This window comes from Ananas comosus, linkage group 17 (assembly GCF_001540865.1).
Source record: "Ananas comosus cultivar F153 linkage group 17, ASM154086v1, whole genome shotgun sequence".
Classification (NCBI taxonomy): Eukaryota; Viridiplantae; Streptophyta; class Magnoliopsida; order Poales; family Bromeliaceae; genus Ananas; species Ananas comosus.
Genome location: NC_033637.1, coordinates 5,626,959 through 5,649,779, shown reverse-complemented (window position 1 = coordinate 5,649,779; position 22,821 = coordinate 5,626,959). Strand labels below are relative to the sequence as shown.

General features: G+C 34.5%; 1 protein-coding gene across 2 annotated transcripts; it reads left to right on the top strand.

The window, feature by feature from the left end:
* Positions 498-21,406, top strand: LOC109723083 (DEAD-box ATP-dependent RNA helicase 13). 2 transcript variants are annotated; one of them, XM_020251297.1, is made up of 15 exons: positions 498-740; positions 847-1,179; positions 1,554-1,714; positions 2,372-2,566; positions 5,796-5,972; positions 6,840-7,228; positions 8,948-9,128; positions 10,159-10,281; positions 10,353-10,469; positions 10,920-11,024; positions 17,045-17,185; positions 17,328-17,393; positions 18,124-18,282; positions 20,929-21,010; positions 21,114-21,406. In XM_020251297.1, the coding sequence occupies exons 1-15, from the start codon at positions 665-667 to the stop codon at positions 21,167-21,169; spliced, it is 2,361 nt and encodes a 786-aa protein (XP_020106886.1). In that variant the 5' UTR covers positions 498-664; the 3' UTR covers positions 21,170-21,406. The 2 variants fall into 2 exon arrangements, with proteins under 2 accessions (XP_020106886.1, XP_020106885.1); XM_020251296.1 differs by having other exon boundaries at positions 1,533-1,714.

Genomic DNA, 22,821 nt, shown 5'->3' with positions numbered 1-22,821 from the left:
CTTTATTAGGAGGTGTCGTCTAAATAGGAAAAAAATATAGAACAAATATTTACGATAGATCCACTCAAATCTTCTATAAAGTTATTTTTAATTATTCTTTTATTATTTTATATATTTTATATATTTTTTGTTTGAAAATAAGTTGAATATTAATTACTCTGCAACTTTTAATTAATAGTTTTTAATAGTTTTCGCTCAAAGTTATAGATTTATTATTTATAGTGTAGGGATGGACAATAAAAAAAGACAGTTGAATAGTATTTTTAGAAAAAAAAAGTACAATATGAAAAGTATAAAAAATCTATAAGTACAGTGTAGTATCTATCTATCTATCTATAAAATAAATCCCTTAAATATAAACTAAACAAAAGAGTAATTAGTACAATAATTAAATATATTTAAATATAAATAATATTATTATCTTCAATTATATTATTATATGATTTTTTAATATTTTTTTTTATAGTAATTGACTTAGATTCTTACGCTGTTTCGAATCAAACAGTAGGTTGATTATTCACGGCCGAAACGGCTTTACACCGGTCCACTCTCAGCCGAACAAACAAGCCCTAGGTTGCAATTGGAAGTTTAATAGCCGCGTTTCTACTTCCCGGCGGTCGGCACGGACCGTTGTACCGCCATCACCCCCCTCTCCTCTTTCTTGATGGCCGACCCATCACGGCCTCTTCCGCCGCCTTCCGACGACCCCTTCCTCGTCCTCGCCAGAGGCAAAGAAGGAGGTAACATCTTCAGTATTCCCTCCTCCTCATCTCCTCCAATCCTTCGCTTCTCCCGTCTTTTTTCCCCTTAATTTCTTTCTCCCTTTGTCGCTCGTAATCTGGACAGGTTTTGTTTCCTTGGAAGAGATCGACGAGTCGCAGTATGCGTTCATTGGGGGAGCCTTTGAGCCATTGGGCGGAGAGGAGAACAAGAAGAACAAGAAGAGGGATAAGAAGAACGCCTCTTCTTCTTTCGAGCCGAAGAAGAGGAAGCGAGGAGGCGAAAGCGAGTCCTCTGCTGTCGAAGACGATGACGGAGGGGAGAAGGAGACGGAGAAGAAGCGACCGATGAAGAAGAAGAAGAAGAAGAATAGCAGAAATAAGAAGAAGAGTAATCAGGTGGAGGCCAGTGAGAATGGAGAGAACAAAGATGGGCTTGTGGAGGAGGGTAAAGTAGAAGGTATATCTGTTAATCCCTGTTGTTGTTTATCTTGTTTCTTATTGTGTAGTATTGATGCTGCTACTCCCTACTATGTGTATCCCAGGTCTAGGGTTTTCGGTTCACGGTTCATAGACATAGATATATATACAAAATTTATTCTTTTCGTTGTTATAATCTCTGTAGTAAATATTCTGATATTAAAAGGACTCGTCGGTACTGCCTTTCCATGAAGCAATTTTCTAGTATTCTCATGGATATTTAATGAATTCATGTATCAGTCAATTTGATGCATCTCTTGCATTGCTCAGTTACGAACCATATTATTTACAAATCAGCAATTATTAATGTAGTTTAAGCTAAACTGTTGCTAGAGGTGCGTAATGATATGAAAGGTGATGTTCGTGAGGAGCTGCTTCTCAGAGAGGATGAAGTTTATGCATGGAAAGAGTTGAGGCTCCATCCTCTTCTGATTAAATCGATTCGTAGGCTTGGATTCAGCGAACCGACACCCATCCAGAAGGCCTGCATTCCTGCTGCTGCTCATCAAGGGAAGGTTGGTCTCTTGCTATATGGTCTCATCTATCCCTTTGTTTTCCCTTTCAAGTTCTGTGGCTCATTGTTCACAAATTTGCTATAACTCACCATTTTCTTGCTCATTTTTCTGGTCATAGAAGAGTTGATGGGGAATGCCTTGCTCTTGTAGAATGAAGCCAGTTATTTGAGTAATTATAGAGTTCACTAGGAAAAGCTACATATGGATGCCTGGTCGTTTGGTTAATGACTGGAAATTCCCAATTTTGTGTACCTGCTTCATCCTGTTTCCCTCTCTCACACAGAAATAATTAATTCTGCACCTGTCCATCACTTTATCTATGGACTGCCGAGTGATTGGCATTCTCTTCCACCTCTTCTTTCAATCACCACAGCATTTAAAGAGAATAAATTTTAAATCTAGTTGAGCATGCAACACACTCGGCGGTCGAGATTTAAAATGGGAATGGGATTGAGGGAATATCAACTGTGCGCTTGATGGCTAGCATGGTGGATGACGTCTGGTGAATAATTTCTTCTAAAAGAAAAAGCGTATCCTTGTCTGCATCCTGTAATAACTAACAATTATGGATTAGGAGTATAACACATTGAAAAAAGAAACAAAACCATTTGTTGGCTAGTGGTTCTTACAGTGTTTCTCACTGTCCTATCCCTGCAGGATGTCATTGGTGCGGCTGAGACAGGTTCTGGTAAAACGCTTGCCTTTGGGCTTCCTATTCTACAACGCTTTCTCGATGAACGAGAAAAAGTTGCAAGATCAGTCCAAGAAGATGCAAAATCGGCTGAGGAAAGATTTAAGGGGGGCCCACTTCGAGCTCTTATTGTGACTCCTACGAGAGAGCTTGCATTGCAGGTACCTGTAACTCATTTGATATCGAGGTTTTTAATATTTGTTACTATGTAACTTGGTGTTTGAAGGTACTTGTGACTCACTTGATAACAAGATTTTCTTGTCATGTAATTAGTGTTTAGAAAGCATAAAATTTGATTTAATTGACCTAGTGGATTTGGCTTAATTGACAAATCATGTAATACTAATTTATGCTCATTTGTTGTCTATAGTTGTAACCTTATGTTATCATTATTTTGTACTTATGTCCACTTACGTCTTTTTTCTCCCGAGTGGGTTGTTACAGACATGAAATAAATGTCAACAAGTTTTGAATACTGTGACTATTTGAAACGTATTATAAATGGGAGTCCTTCATTCTCATTAGTTGGGCTTCTATAATTCTAGGTACTTAATAGGAAGAACTTATGAGGTTACGTAGTTTTGATACATGAGAACAAAGGCATTAAATTAATAAGGGTATTGTTTCAGGAGATAAAATTCCTAATAAATAAATGTGTAAATATTTACATGCTGTTAATTGATAAGATAATTATGTTTTAATTTGGTTGATGGCCAACAAAAGGTCTCAGATTTCAGCCTTATAAAATCCAAGGGAGTAGGGAACAAAGACGCCGCTCGGGGTGCCTCATATCCTGCATTGGACGTGTATCTGGCATGTACCATGCTGGGATGCTGCACTAATGTGTTTCCGCTGTGCGACAATGACTTTAAGAGAAAATAGTGGACCATAAGCCCTCAAGTCCTCCTTCCTCTGTTCCCATTTCTCGTGATAATTTCTCTCTTTCTCTTGTTCTATCCCACTTTCGGAACTTACAAATAGGGAAATAATGAAAGAAGGCATCTCTTTCTCTTGTTCTATCCCACTTTCGGAACTTACAAATAGGGAAATAATGAAAGAAGGCATCCAAGTGAGAAATAGTGATATTATGATTTCCTTCCCAATTGCCTCTTAGTTTTATGATCAAATCCCAATTGCATGGATCATAATTAATGAAATTAAGGGAAGAATGATGAGGGCTCAGACATAAAGTTTCTCTAGTGCTCGTTTATAAGGTCAATCCAATTTCTCATTCTCATATTTGATTCTTTAATCCCATGTAAATCTTTTGAAGATTATCATTGTATTCATGTAATTTTAGGGCTTGTTTGATTCACCTATTTTAGACTATGGAATCATAATGAGATTTATTGTCCGATAGTTGTTGTTTGTTTGGTAGGAATGACTGAATGCATTTATGGTTCGATCCGGTTTTGAATCCCGGATTGGCCCATTCCTGGTAAACCACTTAGAACTCTCTCTTACGAACACTTCCCCCTCCTCTCCCTTCATCACTCTCCTCTCTCTTAACCAAAACCCTTTCTTAAAATTCTACATGTCCATTCCAATTTCCATTCCAATAATGAACCAAATATTTTTCGATAATTCGTCGTTCCATTTCCCGTTCCAATGCAATCCAATACCATTTCCAATTTCGATTCCACTCATAAACCAAATATGCTCTTAATGTATGACGTAATTTTGAAAAAAATTGAGTACATATCATCTAACCTTTCTCCTTATCTTTTCTTTTATTCTCTTCAAATAAGTCTCGTTATTCTCTCTCTTAAGTTAAATAAAAGGTGAAAATATATGGAGGCCCCTCAACAATAGGCCATTTTGGAATGGATCCTCCAACTTCAATATATATATATATATATATATATTTATTTATTTATTTATTTATTTTGGTTGATACCCCTCACTTCTAATTGCTTCCATATAATCTATTTCATTTATATGGTTGTGTCCTTGCTATCCTGGTGTCCTTGTTTTTGCAAAGTTGGTGACTTGCTCGCTCTGAGTCGTATCATGTCACATGTTGTTTCCCCTATATGTGTTTGTGTAAACCTAGCATACAATGAATCATGGGAATAAAGTTCTGTGGTCATGATATAAGATTTTTTTTTTGTAATTTTCTGCGTAATTTGATATCTGAGCTATAGAAATGGAGGCCTGACAAGTACGAGTATAAAATGGGTAAATGTATCAAACAGAATGTGTAATCAAGGATTTACATCCAACCATGCTAGGTGGGGCTGGCCAATTCTTAGCTGATTAGCTTTTGGTGGCTCATCATTTCATCTCTATACTAAATACTAAATAGTCACTGTATCTGTTATCATATTGCTTGCCTAAATATCTATAAAGGTTCATTAACAAATTGATCCTAGTTTCCTAGTGTGAATCTTTGTTTTTTTATTTACTGGTCACTCCATTCTATGTGCTTTACTACACAATGATAGGATTTGAAAGCCTCGCAAACAACAAGGTTTGTGAATATAAACTACAAATCCTGGTTTAAAACGTTATTAACTTGATTAGAAGACTAACTAACCTATGGAAGGAAATTAAGGAATCTAGACGCTTCAGCTTCATCGATGTTACCCACCAAATAAAAGGCCTGCTCGGGCAGACCATCTAATTCTCCGGAAAGGATCAGTTGAAACCCCCTAATTGTTTTTGCAAGACCAACATATTTTCCTAGGGAACCAGTAAATACTTCTGCCACGAAGGTCGTTCGAGCTTTTCCTGGGAGTATGGCACAAAAGAACCCTGCCTGATTCACTAATTCGTAGGAAGATACTGAACTTTTGGATTTGAAAAATGTTTCAGAAGATATCTCTACAAATGTTTGGAAAAGCTCTATTGCTATTTCTCCAGGTAATCCGCATTAAGCAAAAAATCTCAAATATCCTTGATCGTGATACATATACGACTTATTTGAAAATTGAATGAATAATTCAACAAAACTCGGTAATTCCAGATATTCTATGGTTCTTTCCCACACCAATTGCCAATTTTTTTCTTGGTCATTGAGATTCACGGATAATTCAGAAAATTTGAACATCAAAAGAATTTGCAACAATATGTTGCACATTTGACAGAACTATCCTTTTCTTTTGGCTTATCTCTTTCTTTTAGAACACTAGTGTAAAGTTTGCATTTATGAACCAGGTGAAATCTGTTCATATTTGGACCCCATTTGCAAGAAGAATATGTATTATGTAACTTAAGAGCCATTTTGCCATTTTAGGTTGCACTCAACTTTTTTTTGTCGACTTGATTCATTAAATCTTTCTTATTAGATATTGCATGTTAACAATAGTAATATGCACATATAGAATTTAAATTTCTGAAGATGTATCAATTACGTCTACAACCATTATTGTCTGAAATATCTTATTCTAGGTTTGTGATCATCTTATCGAAGCAGCCAAGTTTCTTGACGTTCAAGTTGTTCCAATTGTTGGTGGTATGTCTATGGAAAAGCAAGAAAGGCTTTTGAAAAGAAGGCCTGAGATTATTGTTGGAACTCCAGGGAGACTGTGGGAGCTGATGTCAGCAGGAGATCAACACCTTACTGAGGTCAGTGTGTCAGCATGAGCGATAAGTTTTCATGTTATTCTTCATTATTAGTTGCATTAATGTTTCTTGTGGCAGACAATTAGGGCATTTGAGTGTATTAGGCTTTTAAAAATGTAGCCATGGTACAAGGTGATTGACATACTATGAGTCAGTTTGGTCTTTGCTTTTGCTTCTGCTTCTGCTTCTGCTTCTGCCTTTCAATTATAGCTACTTATTGTAAAACGTTTGGCAAATTGAAAGGTTTGGACCTCCTGCTGTGTTGGGAAATTGAAATGAGCTTTCGAGCAACAAAAGTAGAAGCTAATTTTGTGCTTCTGTTTCTACTGCACACAAAAGCAGTTGGATTATTTGATTCTACCATCACTTATGTCTATCTAGCATTGTTGAATTGTTTAAGATGAGTGCATTTGAACTTGCAACAAATTTCATAAATTTTGAGAATGTCTATCCTTCACTTCAAGTTGTTGACTTGTAATGTTCTAGGATACCTGTAGGCTTCAAAAATTCAATGGAATCAATTTCTCTTCGCTATAATACTCGGAACTTTCTATTGCAGTATTATGTGATGGGTTTTGAAGCTAATTGCTAATGTAACATACATGAAATATTGCAAATACCCTTGCAAAATTAGGATTTGTCTTCGTGGCTCTGAAAACCATAATTATTTGTATTCACACTATTTTCGTATGCAGTAGTTGTTTTTGCACACACTTGCCCCTGCTGGGGTGCACACACTAATAATAAAGGTTTTTAGTGCAAGCATGCAATTACCAAGGAGATATGTATGCAAACAACCAATTATTTAATAGGCATTTTGTACAAACATTAAAAATTCTTATTAACTCTTTTTCTACTTGTTTGATGCAGCTGCACTCATTGTCTTTCTTAGTGCTGGATGAGGCTGATAGAATGATAGAATATGGTCATTTTCATGAATTACAATCTATCATCGACATGCTCCCAGTGATTAACAGCTCTGGCAAACAATCCGTACAAAGTACTCCAAATTGTGAAACCATGCCAATTTTGCAACGGAAGAAAAGGCAAACATTTGTGTTCTCTGCTACGATTGCGTTATCTGATAATTTCCGTAAAAAGCTTAAACGTGGCTTATCTACTTCAAAGTTGTCCATGCCAGGCAGTTTGAGTTCCATAGAAACGCTTTCGGAGCGAGCTGGAATGAGACCTGATGCTGCAATTGTTGATTTGACGAATGCTGCGATTGTGGCTAATAAACTTGAACAATCCTTCATTGAGTAATCTTTACCTCGCAATCCCTTGTTCCTTTCCTATTCTCGAAGTGCCTTCTAACATTAATGACTTTTATAGAATGACTTTTCCTATGTCAGTGGATAATATAGTGAAAGATGTTGTGGAGACCACCCTAACTGTTAAGGTTTTGTAATAGACCCCTACAATTTTGATTGACGCTTCCTCAACTTGTGCTTCTTTTCATTCAAGTTGTTGGTTGAGTCGAAGTCCTGTCAATATTTAATGGTTCTAACCGATTTTGCGGCAAAATAGATCCGTAGGTTTCTTTTTCACAGTTTGTGGCTAATATCTAAAATGTTGTTAGTCTTTACAGGAACACTTAAACCAACTAATGAAAGTAACTCGAATCAAAGTTGAGGGAGTGTCAATCACCGAAGGAAAAAAGAAAAAAGAAAAAGAAATGGTTTTTGGGGACTGTTTGTACTTCAAAGTAGGCTCTGAGGCTATCTCTAATCTCAGTTCTTTGAATATTGTACCAAATTAGATCATCATCTGTTTTAGTTCATATTACAGCTGTGGCTCTATATTCTAGGGCTTTTTGTTTTTCTTTTCCTTGAGAACATACATGCATCCCGTACTTCTATGTTTTGCCCAAATAGTGTTACTTTTTATCCTACAAGATATATAAGCTGAAAAACAAGTCTTGTGATCCTTGAGCATTCAAATAGCTCTTTGGAACATGAACTAGTGACTGTGTGTTTCTTGCAGTGGCATGTCCTTTCTGTTTTCTCTTTGAATCTGTGTTTGAAAAGGCGCGCCTCAGCGTCTAGACGCGAGGCGCGAGTCTTAGTGCCTTAAGGACTAAGGCACACGCCTCAGACGCGCCTTGTGATATTTACGCTTAATGTGTCAAGGGTTTGGGTTTTCGGTTTTGAGTTCCTTCAATATATTTTAAAGTGTTAAGAAATTTTTTTAAAAAAATTTCCTAATTTGGACGTTTTCTTTTCCTTTTCTCTTGGTCGTTCTGTTTTCCACCCCCCAATGGCAATAAGTAGTAGCGGCAAGAAGCAAGAAGCAGCAAGCACTTTTAAGTTGAAACATAGTTTTTTTATTTTTAGGCTGAGAACATTTATGCATGCGATTTCTTTACTTTTTTATGGTTATTTTGTTTTTGTATTACTATTTTAGAATTTTTTAACATAAAACATCCATTTAAAATAGGCTTGTTAAGAGTGTTTTATTTTTATTAGATATGCGCCTTACCTTCTTGAGGCGCGCCTCGCGGTGCGCCTCGTGCCTAGGCTCCATAAGGCCTTTGCGCCTTTTTGCGCCTTGCGCCTTTTCAAACACTGCTTTGAATGTAAAATCGTTATTCAGTATTTCTTAGAATAGTACAAGTATTCTGCATTTATGCAGGGAATGCTGAGTTATCAGTTATTTAAGAAGCTCAAGCAATTATGGGACTTATGAGCCGAAATTAATGCATGTATTGTATCTATCTTCTTTTGAGACGAAATTGCTGTGTCCAAGCTGATTTATCTGGTTGGTATTGAAACTAGTTTATCTATGTTGAATAGAACGGGCTTAACCGTTTTAAAGAAAGAACTTGATATATCTATTTTCGAAAATTATGGTGCATCAACCCTTGAGGCCTGTATTAATTTGAACATTTGCTGTTACTTTTATTTAGCTACTTGCTGTTGCATGTACTTTTTTAAAAAAACTTAAGACTAGCCATTGCTACTATTTGCTGACATTTATAGGTGTGGCGAAGAGGATAAAGATGCATATTTGTATTATATGTTAAGTGTTCATGGCCAAGGTCGTACAATGGTCTTCTGCACATCGATCGCAGCTTTACGTCACATTTCTTCCTTGCTGCGCATTCTTGACATTACTTCTTGGACTCTTCATGCCCAAATGCAGCAAAGAGCGCGCTTAAAGGTGATCGATCACTACTTGTATGTCATTTTGCGTAGAGGATTTACTTCTCAATTGTCATTGTTGGGAGTTATTTAGTTATTATTCTGCTGATGGCTAACCAGGGCATGATGGAGCAATTCAATCCATGATTTAGACCTATTATTTATACTCGTTCCTGGTACAAGTAGATTCTAAATTTTGATACTTCTTATTTAGATCTGATTCCATGTTAGGTCTGGTTTGAGTTCCTGGGCATGACTACTTTCATTTTGGTATGTGGATATTATTAGGACATATATGAGTCACATGACCTTCTAACCAATGGAAACCTCTTTGGCTAGCTTGCTCTTTTTTATGGCAACAGGACTTAAATATTGAAGCATTTATTTATTGCATTTAGGGTCTTGGTGATTGGACTTGCAAGAATTTGGAAGGTGATAGTATATATGCCATGTGTGATCATAATCTTGCTAATATATCCTTTCATAAGCAGCAACAGGACACTAATTTGAAGTGATGAATAGTATGCGTAAACTCATAAAATGTGAACTGTCCCTTTACTTTGTATATGGAAATATTTGTTGTAATTTGTAAAAATAAATTATACATGTAACTCCTGCCCTAGGAATTTCTATTTGATGGTCTAGCTTGAATTTGATACTTCAAGATTGCTAGTAGTTTTCTTACATCTTTTTTTTGAGTTTATTCGAGCTCTCTTTTACATCTAATAAGATCTTAATAGAATTTCATTGGCAATTTGACAGAAATGTACTAGCTAAAGCCTAAAGGTATTGATATGAATTGCATCTTAAAGTAGGTGTTCAAGATGTTAATAGAATATGTGAACACAAAATTTACTTTGAATTGTTTGAAATTCCTAGTTAAAAATCATTGAAGCGGGATATAAATTCTTCTGTTTTGCTAGCAGCCATCCATTTTGCATTTTCTCACTCATTGATGTAAGAGTGTTGTAGCTACTTAATTTAGTCTTTTTTTTTTAATTACTATCTTTATAACTTTAATGCTCTAATCATTTCGTATACTTAATCAGGCTATTGATCGTTTCCGTGGAAATGAGAATGGAGTCTTAGTGGCTACTGATGTTGCTGCGAGGGGCCTCGACATTCCTCATGTCCGAACTGTTGTTCATTATCAATTGCCGCACTCAGCAGAAGTAAGTGGTTTATAATGCATTTAAATCAAGTACTCTGAATCTCTTTAATTTGATATTCACATTTTTCAAAGGTTTATATCCATAGAAGTGGAAGGACAGCACGTGCTTCTGCTGATGGCTGCTGCATTGCACTAATCTCTCCCAGTGACAAAACCAAATTCTATTCTCTATGCAAGTCATTATCAAAGGTAAGTTAATTTTCATTGCTAAACCATAATGTACCCTTCATTAATGGCTTCTATTGGTTTCTTTTTATTATTTAATGGCTTGGCCAGTGAACTTGCCCATCTATCCGGCATTCATTGATAACAACAGCCATAAACATTTTTATATTGGATGACTATAATTTCTTTGATTTTTTTTGATGACCTCCTAAGACATGGTACATAAGTAATGCCTATATTTGATGGTCTAATAATGCAATTGTGTGAATTTTGGTCTAATGATGCAGTTGTGAGAATAAATATTTGTGATTGCTGAGCCAATTCATAGAGTGAACTGTTCAGAGCTGCTTTTGTTTGTTTTACATGTATACTATATACGGTTATCACTTGTGGCTCCACTTCACTGATTACTTTCAATTATCCTGATAATGGATAAAGATATTTCATAGTTCATTTGATTTTATAATATTGCAGGAAACACTTCGTCAATTTCCTATAGATGATGCTTACATGCCTGAAGTAATGAAGCGACTATCTCTTGCTCGCCGAATTGACAAGATCATAAGGAAAAACTCGCAGGCAAGTACCTTTGTTGTTTGTTTAATATCTCTTTAGCTAGTGAGAAAAGCAATATATATACATATAGAATTGAGCTCCTAGGCTTTTAAAAGTACCAAATCATTGGTGCTTGTAGGTTTTAGGCCTTTAAATTAAGAGATGTGCGGTTAGGATGATAGTGGTCCCCTAGGGTTGAGTGGGTAGTTGGTTGAATAGTATGATCTAACGGGTGGAAATGGTCAAAGAGGTAGATCTAACGGTAGAAAACTTACAAGCACCAAGTGCTTAGTGCTTTTAAAAGCACCATGGCCGGACTCTTTCTCTCTTTCTCTCTTTCTCTCATATATATATATATATATATATATATATATATATATATATATATGAGTGCGGCAACTATACTATTATGTGTACGATCGCCTTCGTACTCATAAATCATTTTCGATGTTGAAGCTTCTGAATCGACGATCCATATCGTTAAATATAATTTAGTGCATTTAAACATTTTAGAAATTGAATTTTATAATTTTTTGACATTATATACCTTACGATCAAAGGGCCTTAAAAATGTAAAATTCACATTTTTAACGGTCAGTATGGGACGTTTCCTAGTTAACGGTGTAGAAGAATCGAAATTGGTTGAATTTTTGATAGAAAATTCTATTCACTATATAAATCAAGATCAATAACTCTGATCTTGAATTTAAGAACCCTATCCCTGTTTTTAGGAGATCGTTCAATTTTGACCGTTAATTTATAGCCGCTTGATAGACTTTATTATAAATTCAAAAAATTATAAAATTCGGTTTCTAGATACTTCAAATGCTCTAGATCATGTTTAATGGTATGGATCTTCAATTCGGAATCTCTATCATCGAAAATAACTTTATGAGTACGTAGGCCTCCGTACTCATAAGAGTGTTATAGCCCTATTATACTCTTATGAGTACAGAGATTTCCATATTTATAAGTCGTTTTCGATCATAGAGATCCCGATCGACGATCCATACTGTTAAACATGATCTAGAACATTTGAAGCACCTAGAAACTAAAAAAGATAGGAGTTATTGATCTTCTTCTAGATAGTCCATAGAATTTTCTATAAAAAATTCAATCGATTACGATTCTTTTATCCTGTTAAATGAACAAGCATCCCATACCTTCTATTAAAAACTGTCAATTATGAGATCTTTTGATCGTAAGGTAAATAATGTCGAAAAATTAAGAAATTTGGTTTCTAGAAGTTTCAAATGCTCTAAATCATGTTTAGTGGTATGGATTATCGATTTGGAAGCTCTATCATCGAAAATGACTTATGAGTACAAAGGCGATCGTAGTCATCATAGTATAGTTGCCGGACTCTCTCTCTCTCCCCCTATATATATATATATATATATAGTAGGGCTACTATATATATATATATATATAGTATATATATAGTAGGGCTACTATACTCTTATGAGCATTGGGCCCTTCGTACTCATAAGTTACTTTCGATGATAAAGCTGCAAAATCGATGATCCACTCTGTTAAATATGATCTAGAATATTTAAAACTTCTAAAGAATAAATTTCGTAATTTTTCGAAATCATAATAAAGTCCATCAAGCGGGCATAAAATGAATGGTCAAATTTGAACGACGTCCTCAAAATGGATGATCGGATTCTTCAATTTAAGATCGGAGTTATTGATCTTTATTTAGGTAGTGAATAGAATTTTCTATAAAAAATTCAACTGATTCCGATTTTTTTACACCGTTAAACTAGCAAGTATCCCATACCGATCGTTAAAAATTGTCAATTTTGTAACCTTTTGATTATAAGGTAAATGATGTCGAAAATTTATAAATTTTGATTTCTACAAGTTTTAAATGCTCGAGATAATGTTTAATGGTATGGATCGTCGATTCGGAAGCTCTATCATCGAAAACAACTTATGAGTATGAGGGCGATCGTACTCATAAGAGTATAGTAGCCGGACTCTATATATATATATATATATATATATATGTAATGACCCAGCCCACTAGCAACAATAACTCGTTGGGCCCAACCACCGGGCCAAAATGCTTAAGCCCAGTTATTATTACTAGTNTTAAATATGATTTAGAGTATTTGAAACTTCTAGAAAATAAATTTCGTAATTTTTTGAAATCATAATAATGTCCATCAAGCGGGCATAAAATGAACGGTCAAAATCGAACGACGTCTTAAAAATGGATGATCGGATCCTTCAATTTAAGATCGGAGTATTGATCTTTATCTAGGTAGTGAATAGAATTTTCTATCAAAAATTCAACCTATTCCGATTCTTTTCGACCGTTAAACTAGCAAGTATTCCATACCGGCCATTAAAAATTGTCAATTTTGTGAGCTTTTGATCGTAAGGTAAATGATGTCGAAAAATTATGAAATTTGATTTCTAGAAGTTTTAAATAATCTAGAAAATATTTAACGGTATGGATCGTCGATTCGGAAGCTCTGTCATCGAAAACGACTTATGAGTACGAAGGCGATCGTACTCATAAGAGTATAGTAGCCGCACTCTATAAATATGTGTGTGTGTGTGTGTGTGTGTGTGTGTGTGTGTACATACATATATATACGTATATGTGTATACATACATAAATATACATATATGTGTATACATACATATATATACATATATGTTTATACATACATATGTATACATATATGCATATATATATATACACACACACACACACATGTGTACACATATGTATGTATATATGTATGCATATTTATGTGTGTGTGTCTATATATGTATATATATATGTGTGTGAGTGTGTATATATGTGTATATATATATATGTGTGTGTGTGTGTGTGTGTGTATAGATTCATTAGCCACTTATGGTATGTTTATTTCACTGAAAGTTGAGGGGGTGAAGTTATTTTCAGCTGTAAATACCTCCTTACGTTGTTTGGTTTATTGTATATTAGATTTGCCTATAAATCCACTTTCCCAAAACGCCATAAAGTGATTTTGCTCTGGTTGGCAGCAAAATCAATTACGGGTAAGAGGAAAGAGCCAAAAAGAAATGAACTAACATACTTCTTTTCACACTGTTCCCACTCATGTCTCTTAGATTTTTTTGTAGCCCATCTAATTAGATTTCTTACTTTTTTATATTATCTTAAATTAGGAATTTAATTAAAATTACAAACTTTATTTACTATTTAAGTGTCGCAAATAACATTTTTATTTGTTACAAAACGTATAATATCATTAAACTTTTAATAAAGTTCCAAATTAATTTGAAATAAATCACTTAAATCTAAATAATCGAAAGGTTCAAGGTGCTGTTTTAGATTTTTTAACTAAAATTTTCAACTTAATTTTAGAGACTAATTAATTTCAGAATGTTTCACAATTTATGTACCAAAAAAAAAATTAAGTTGTTTCAAATTACGTCTTTACTTAACTATTTCCAAATTACATATTTTGATTAAATTGGGATTTATAATACCTGGGGATACAAATATACTATTTTCTTCTATTTTTCATACTTGAATTTATTATATATAGATTTATATGAGAGATAAGTTTACCAACAATACCAAGTCATATAGGAGGTAAGTTTACCATTACTTCAGGAGGTATTGGGCAAGAATCTAAGTATCGTGGACGGGGTCATGTCAAGAATTTGCTGGCACGGTATGGCATGGTATGCTTTGTGCCATGTTGTGCTGATGTGTATCAGTCATAAAAAGACATGTGCTGATACACTATAATATAAAATATTTATTTTCTTTGGTAGCAATATGTTCTAAGTGCTTATTATATATCTTTGTCAGATCTTTTGCGATATATGAGATAACAACTTGCTATCAAAGAAAAGAGGATGATGAGCTGTGCCATCGGCACGGGAGTCTTTTTGTGTTGATATTTTGTCAGCATAGTATGACACGGTGAGCATGGCTCATGCCAATAGGCACTTAAAATCTTGGTATTGGGATTTAGCAAATGTCAGTGAAACATAGGAAGCGGAGAAACTAAGTTTTTACATCATTGACTTTTTATCAAACAAACAACAGAATTGGGTTAGTGTTCGAGTATATTAACTTCCTATCAAACAAAATAGCAATGCAAAAGTAATTCTCATCTGCACTTTAGTTCAAATGAAAGTCAAAATTTTCCTTGAATTTCACTTCTAGGCAAACAAATAGGCCTTAGGAAAAGGATTAGGGCATGTTTATTTCACTGCAAGTGGAGGAAAGTGAAGTTGCTTTCTGTTATAAATACCTGCTTCCGTTGTTTGGTTTGCTGAAAATTAAATTTTACGCTAATTCCACTTTCCCAAAATGCTATAATTGACTTCGCCCTGGGTGGTGGAAAGTCAACTAAGGGAGAGAAAGAGATAGAAAAAATTAATAAAAAATTATGTAACTATTTTTTATCCTGTAATGTGCTAATGTGAAAATTTTCAGTAAAACAAAAAAAAAATAAAATGGAGAACTATATTTCCAAAGCCATTGACTTCCTATCAACCGAGCAGTGGTGGAAAAATAATTTTTTACCTAAACTTCAATTCAACCAAAAGTTACGTTTAACTGAAAATCAGTTATGAGCAAACAAACAGGCCCTTGCTGCTGTTCTCTTTAATGATGATAAAGTGCTGTAAATTTTTGACATCCAAGGTTGTAATGTAGAAAACTTCAACAATTTGTGGCGTTCTTTTGCATATGAGAAAATCAAATGGCACTAAGTTCATGGTCAAGCATGTATGTTAGGTTGGACAAATTTGTGTTTGTGTTTGTTCACTTCTTTCTCTGCAGTTGTGTTGTTTAGTAACCTCTAAATACCAGGCCTGGGAACATCCCTCTACTTGCTTGGGGTACCAATGGAATACACTAGTAGCACACTATGAGCTAATGCTTAATGCATGGACATGAATGAATTGGAGAGTAGGGAAAGGGCGCGGAGGAGGGTAGCAGAGGGGCGGAGGGGCGGCAGAGGGGAGGGGGAAAGGGGAGTACCTCGGCACCGGGCGTTGGAGTGGAGGGAAAAAGAGGCTTGAGGTCGAGAGAGAGAGGAGTGGGCTTGGCTTGGCGGCTAGGTTTGGGCATGGTACCTTTTGATATATGAATAAAGTATTAGGGTTTACAAATCCTCTTCCGCCTTGGATCACAAAAACTGCTCCGTTTACTGCCCGAATCCATTTGTGCCCTCCTGTTTACAGCCCCAATTGGGGCGGATCAGGGCCGGAGCTCCACCAACACGGATCCATTTGCATCTTTATTGAGAGATTATACTGATAATTAGCTATGTAGAGTACTAGTAAATAAATAGACTATAGGGGTCATTTGTATTTGTAACTACCACATGATTAGAGATCCATGTGGTTGGATATACGGCATTTAAACTGCATATATCTTATTTGGATGTGTATGGTTGAGACTGATGCTATTATTACTTTTTGGTTCAGTTCCATAGTTGCATTGCAATTCCATGAGGTTGTGTGGTATGATGAGATTAACCCACTGTAGAGAAATTAATCTTTTTGTCAAGTGGTTGGTGGTGGGTGAGCTTATCTGTTACCCTGATGTTATATTTACTCTCCCAGTTGTTGCATTTCCCTGTACATCTAATTTGTTCGTAGGTCAAGATGCAACTATTGGGCTTTCATTTGCAAGTTCAACTTCTATAATTGGGTAAAACAAAAATCTGCAAAACTTTTTTTTTTTTTTGGCACTTAATATGGTTGCAGTTGCGGTCTAACCCACAATCCCACATTCAATACAGATAATTAGCTGCTTAAGTCAAATTATTATAGTCAACTATTTCCTTGAGTATTCGTAACTCTTCCATTTGTATATTTGCTTCATTACTCAAAATTTTTATAATTGTAATAATACTTAAGTTTGCAAGGTCATCAACTTAGAAATGTCCTCTAGTTACATTTTATGTTCTCCTTTTTTATGGCCTTTCTATTTGTTATTCACTCTTGCATGTGTGGTGGTGAGCAGAACTGCTTTGAAAGGAATTGTGAATCTGTTTCACTTGTCTTATTTTATGCAGGAAAGTGCCAAGAAGAACTGGTTAGAGAGGAATGCTGAATCTGTGGAAGTGGCATTGGAGGTCAGTGACAATGAGGAAGAAAGAGTAAAGAGTTACAACCAGAAGAAAATCACTTCCGGTCTTCTCAAGAAGCTCCAACAGGTTTGTTTTGCAGTAATTTTATCTATTTGGATACAGTACTAAATGCTATTCAGATACATTTTACTTCGTGAGTTCAATATTATGGGTATGTTTTTCTGTATGGTTCCTTTTTTCCGTACAAGTTATATTGCTTTCATTTCAGGAGCTGAATGACTGCTTAGCACGACCCTTGCAACCAAAATCATTCTCTCACCGCTTTTTAGCTGGGGTTAGTCTTTCTACTACTAGCTAAATAAATCTGCTAGTTTACATGATTCCATACTGAAAAATTGGTTCCTTGTCACTATTTTAGGTATGGATCCTTTTTGTTGGTTTAGATGTCTTTTCTGTTTGCCTTTTGTTCTATTTTGTATGCCTTTTCCTGTTATTCTCCGAAGAATTTTGTCTTTTATCTAAGCTAATAGGTTATCTTTTTATTTGATAACTGCATGAAAGAATAATGGTTACAAAAATGGTGCACATTTTAATAGTAGAATCATTAAAGGAGGTTGAGAGGGTGTGATGACTATGATACGAGCATTAACTTTTTATTTTTATTTTCAACTCTTCTCATGACTGTTCTGCCTAACTCTAAAAGGTGGTTTAGTTTTTATTTTATTTTTATTAGACTAGAAATATTATATTCACATTCACATTCAAAACAAGTTATTTGTTTAAATCGTTCTCTTTTCACTAACCCTGTTTGGAAAATTTTGAAGTAAAATTTGGATTTCGGTATATTCTATTGTTTTACTAAAGCAAATTCTTTTAGCTTTGTTTCCTCTTATTTGGCATTTCAGGTAGACAGTTTATAAACTAACTACCGTAGTTTTATGCAGCCAGTCAATCAGCCTGAATTTTGACTTATTGTGCTGTTATACAGCTAATTCTTTCATCTGAAAATTCTGTTGTACACCTTGACTTTTTTATTTACTTAAAAAAGTTTTTGGTTCTTTCAGGCTGGTGTGTCCCCGTTACTTCAACAACAACTAGAAGTGCTCTCCAAAAGGAGATCGAGTGAAAAGCCTAGTTTGAACAAGAATAGAAGGTCTGGGTTGTTTGTTATTGGCCAGGATTGTGTTGAACCGCTGCAGGCCCTTCGAAGTGCTGGGCATGAGGTATGTAGGAATTATAGTTCTTTGTTTTTCTGTTGCTTTCTTCCTCCATGGCATTCTTTGAACTATAAAGTATAAGCTCTATAGCATTATAAGCGTGTGAAAGAAGCAATTTGTCTATTTCTAGGAAATAAGGATGACATTTATTGGGCTGATTGCCTAAGATATATACATTTGCGAAGCTTGTTGGACAACAAAAAATTATATATTGGGCCATAACTATTTTCACTTTTTCTAAAATGCCATTCTGCATCCAGTCGGGGAGCATCGCAAGCTAACCAATAACAACAGGAATATAGAAGTCGATCAGCCAGTGCAAACAACCTCATAATAATGCACTTGAAAATATGGAAAAAAAAGAAAAGAAAAAGAGAATGGTACTAAGTCTGTAGTCTTTCATTTAAACTGGTGAAAATGTTGAAGCATTTTGCTGGAACCTTGGAAGTATTGGTTAATGATGATAAAATTTAGCTGTCAAAAGTTAGAAAATGTTTAGTAGTCTATTCTTCTTAATGTACATTGAGGACCTGGATCAATAGGCCCAAAACTACTTGGATATCATTGTTGGAAAGTGTTATGGCTGGTATCATATTTAGAAGGGTAAATTGCACTACTAGTCCCTGAACTCTAACTGTAGGTTGTATTTTGGTCCTTGAACTTTAAATTCGACATTTGAGACCTCGAACTTTCAAGAACATTTCATTTTAGCCCCTGAACTTCTAACATTTTTTCATTTGACTCACAAGAAGTGAGAAAAAAAGTATGCCGATCCATGGTATTATACAGGTCACAGTCTATTTTGATGCCTTCTAAATTAACTAGGTGATCTCAATCTTACTAAAACACCATCTATAATTAACAAGGCGATTTCAATTTTAACAAAACAAGTACTCGTTATCACCTTTGGTAGGGTCCTGTGCTTTTAGAAGCACTGTGGCCCTTGTGCTTCCATGTCAACTTTGAAAACTATGGTATCCAAATCAATGATCCAAGCCAGTTAACGTGGTCTAGAATGTTTGAAGTTCGTAGGATCCAAAAATCATGATTTGTTGAAAACATTTTCAAGTACAACAAGTGGCTGCCAAATGAACGGTGAGCAGCCATTTTTTGAAAGAGGATAGGATTCTAATCAGGTTTGTTAATCTTGATCTTTATAGTTAAATGTTTTTGCTAACATATACTGGCAGTAAAATTTTATATTGTAAGATCACTTGATCTTTAGGTGGATGATATTAAAAAAATCATAACTTTAAATCCTCGAAACTTCATATATTCTAGACCATGTTAAATGTGTGGATCGTTGATCTAGATGCCCCATCTGCAAATTTAGGGTGAAACCACAGGTGTTGTCTGTGCTACTGAAGTGTTGTAGCCTCACTAGATATAAGCCTTAGCTACCCGACTAATTTTCCTTTTTTCTTTTAATCAACTTTAGTTGAAGCGACTGGTGAATTTCTTGTCTGATTGACTGGTACTAGCATTCTATTTTGAGTAGTGATATATGTTTAAGCTCTTCGTGTGCTTTTATGTAGTTCCAAATGAAAAATGTTATTGGAATAAGAATCAGAATGGACTGCACGGAATGATGAATTCTCCCTATACGTTTGGTTCAAAATAAGAATCGAAATAAAAATGATTGATTTTCAATTTTCTAATTATTGAATTTCTATAAAAGTTTAAATTAAAAATATGTTAGAAATTATATTTAATTGCCATTTTTATTTGAATAGAAATTGAGCTTCAAATTGAAATCTGAATTTGAATTAAACATGAATTTGAACTTAAACCTAACTTTAAGTTTACATTCAAATTAATATCTAATTTTGAATTCACATTTTAAATCTAAAAAGAGAGTCACATAAATGGACAATCAAGATGAAATCCAATATTTAAATCCAAAATTTAAATTAAGTTTAGAATTTGTGCTTAAATTTGAAATACATTCGAACTAAAAATTTCAAATTTGATTCAGAATTTGAATTCAGAATTGAATAAACATTTAAATTCAAATTTAACTCACAATTTGAACTCAAATTTTGAATTCAAACTTGGAAATTCACGATTCAAATTTGAAAATTCACAATTCAAATTCAGACCGTTTAATTGAATTCCAAGTTTGATTTCAAATTGAAGTTGAAATTTAAAATTAAAATTTAGTTAATAACCAAACCTATATTTGAGTTTAAAATGGTTGCTAAAATTTGAAACTTGAATTGATGTTTGAATCCACACCGAATTAAAATTTCAATTCAAATTTGACTTTACAAATTAAACCTAAATTTGAATTTAACTTCAAATTTAAATGCAAACTTTGAATTAAAAATTTGGATTAACTTCAAATTTAAATCCAAGATTCGAATTAAAATTTGGATTAAAATTTAAATTTACAGTTCAAATTTAAATTTGAATATGCATTCTAAAGTTGAATATTTGTGCGAATAATCATTGAAGAGTTTTTTTTTTTTTTTTTTTCTTTTGTTTTTTGTCATTTTCCTTTGTACAAGTTGTCTTCATGAATTGCAGAGCTGATTGCGTTGTTTCACCTCTTTTTGTTCATCATTCTGAGGATGAAGTTGTTTTTGACTACACTATGTTTTTTTGCCTCTATTAACTAACCGCATGGTCTTCTCATTTATGATCGGCCTCCAGGTTTGTGTGAATGTCGAGAAAAAGAGAGAAATGCAAATATTGGCGGAACAATGGAAACGGAAAAGACGGGAAGAAAAGAAGTGTAAATTTCACTCCCTGAGCATTTTCCCCTTTTATTATCCAATTTCCTCTTCATTGCAAGGTTTTCTTGTGGCTTTTAAAAGTTCTTTTGCTTGTTTTGCCAGGCGCTCGCGAGCAAAAGAGAAAGGAGAGGAGAAAATTGAAAGAGGGAAGGAAATAAAGGAACTGTCTGTCTAGCATATACGAGTTTTGTACTTTAATTCAGTCAAGTAGGGTTATGAATTACTTTTTATTGTGTTATTTCTTTGCGTTCCTTTGGGAATCGGCTGAGGTAATTTGCGACTGCCCTCAAATCTGAGGGTGCCATGATCTTCGAAGATTTTGACCTCATCTGGGTAATTATTGCGCGTTTAATCAAACGCTTTTCTTTTCTTAGTGTCGTAATTTTTTTGTTCTTTGTTATCATAATGTGTTCTTCGTTACTTTCTGCCCTGGATATTACTGGCCTTTCCATGGAAGTGTGAGATACATCGAACGCCACAATTTTTTATATCAATTTTTATTTACCATCTAAAGAAATATTAATAAATCCGTGCTTGACTCAAAGAATTATCCTCTATTTCTAAACGGTCATTCAATTTTGGACTCTTCATTTACATGATAGATTTGATAATTTTTTAATAATTAAGACTGGTGGTTCAGTTAAATTGAATGCTTGTTTTGGGTTAATGTGTTGTAGATTTATGTTTATTATCTACGACATTGGTTATGGACTTATGGTAAAAATATTTTTTCTCCGTCGTGGTAGTCGGTTTTCGAAAGGTTAAGTTTTCGTTTTCAAAAGGTTAAGTTTTCGTATAGAAAATAGTTTTTAAGATAGTTTTTGATTTTATTGTAAATTTTAGATTTTTAAAATAATATATTTAAATAATAGAATGATTAGTGTACTGTGTATTCGCGTTATTTTTGTTAAAGACAGCTTATTCAGCATGATTTGAATGTTGTTAGGCGAGTGAAAATTGTTGGTTGTGGAATGTAACAGTATACGCCGTGCAAATAAAAGAAAGATTTTGTTCGGGAGGATAGAAACGATTTATTCATCCTGTGGTCATAATTGTTTCATAAAAAATTGGACATTTTTTTTTCTCTGGCGTTAATTTTGAAATTGGAATTTTTTTTTTTTCTAAAAAAGCTTTACAAAAAAGATCTCGGAGCATGACAAACACGGAAACTCGGTCGACCACACCGTGCCATTGCTACACCTGTCGTGCAACAGCTTCAACAACAACTCTAGTCCAAGTCTTTCATTTAGACTCTTTAGCAACACACAAAAGAGGTAATAGACCTAATTAAGTGAAAGTTGGAGGACACTTCCTTTCATTCACGACACTACGTTTGTGGCACCCCAAGATATAAAATAAATTTATATATGAGATATAATAGATCTAAATTTTTTAACCCGGCTAAACATTTTGGGCGTTGACTATGCCTAAGAGGTTAAGATAATAAAATGTGCTAAGGCTAAAGTAGTCCTAGAATGGATAACCTCCTAGAAGTGGCCAGAGCTAATCATTAGCCGAAAATGTGAGATGAGTTTAGATTAAGCCAAGGTTATATAGCAAGCAAGAGTGCGGGTCCAAGCTGATGACTGTTGTGGGTGGAGTGCGACTTCCACAAAGTTGGTGAAAGGCTAACGAGACAAATTTCACATTGCCTAATTCTTGTGAGTGCGCTTGAGCTTGAGAAGGACGTCAGAGCTTAAAGGGAAGGAGAATGTGACGCCCCTAAAATAGTTCTACTTGTGAGATATAATAAGGCTAAAACTCTTAACTCGGCTATAACATTTTGAGTGGTAGTTAGGTCTAAGAAATT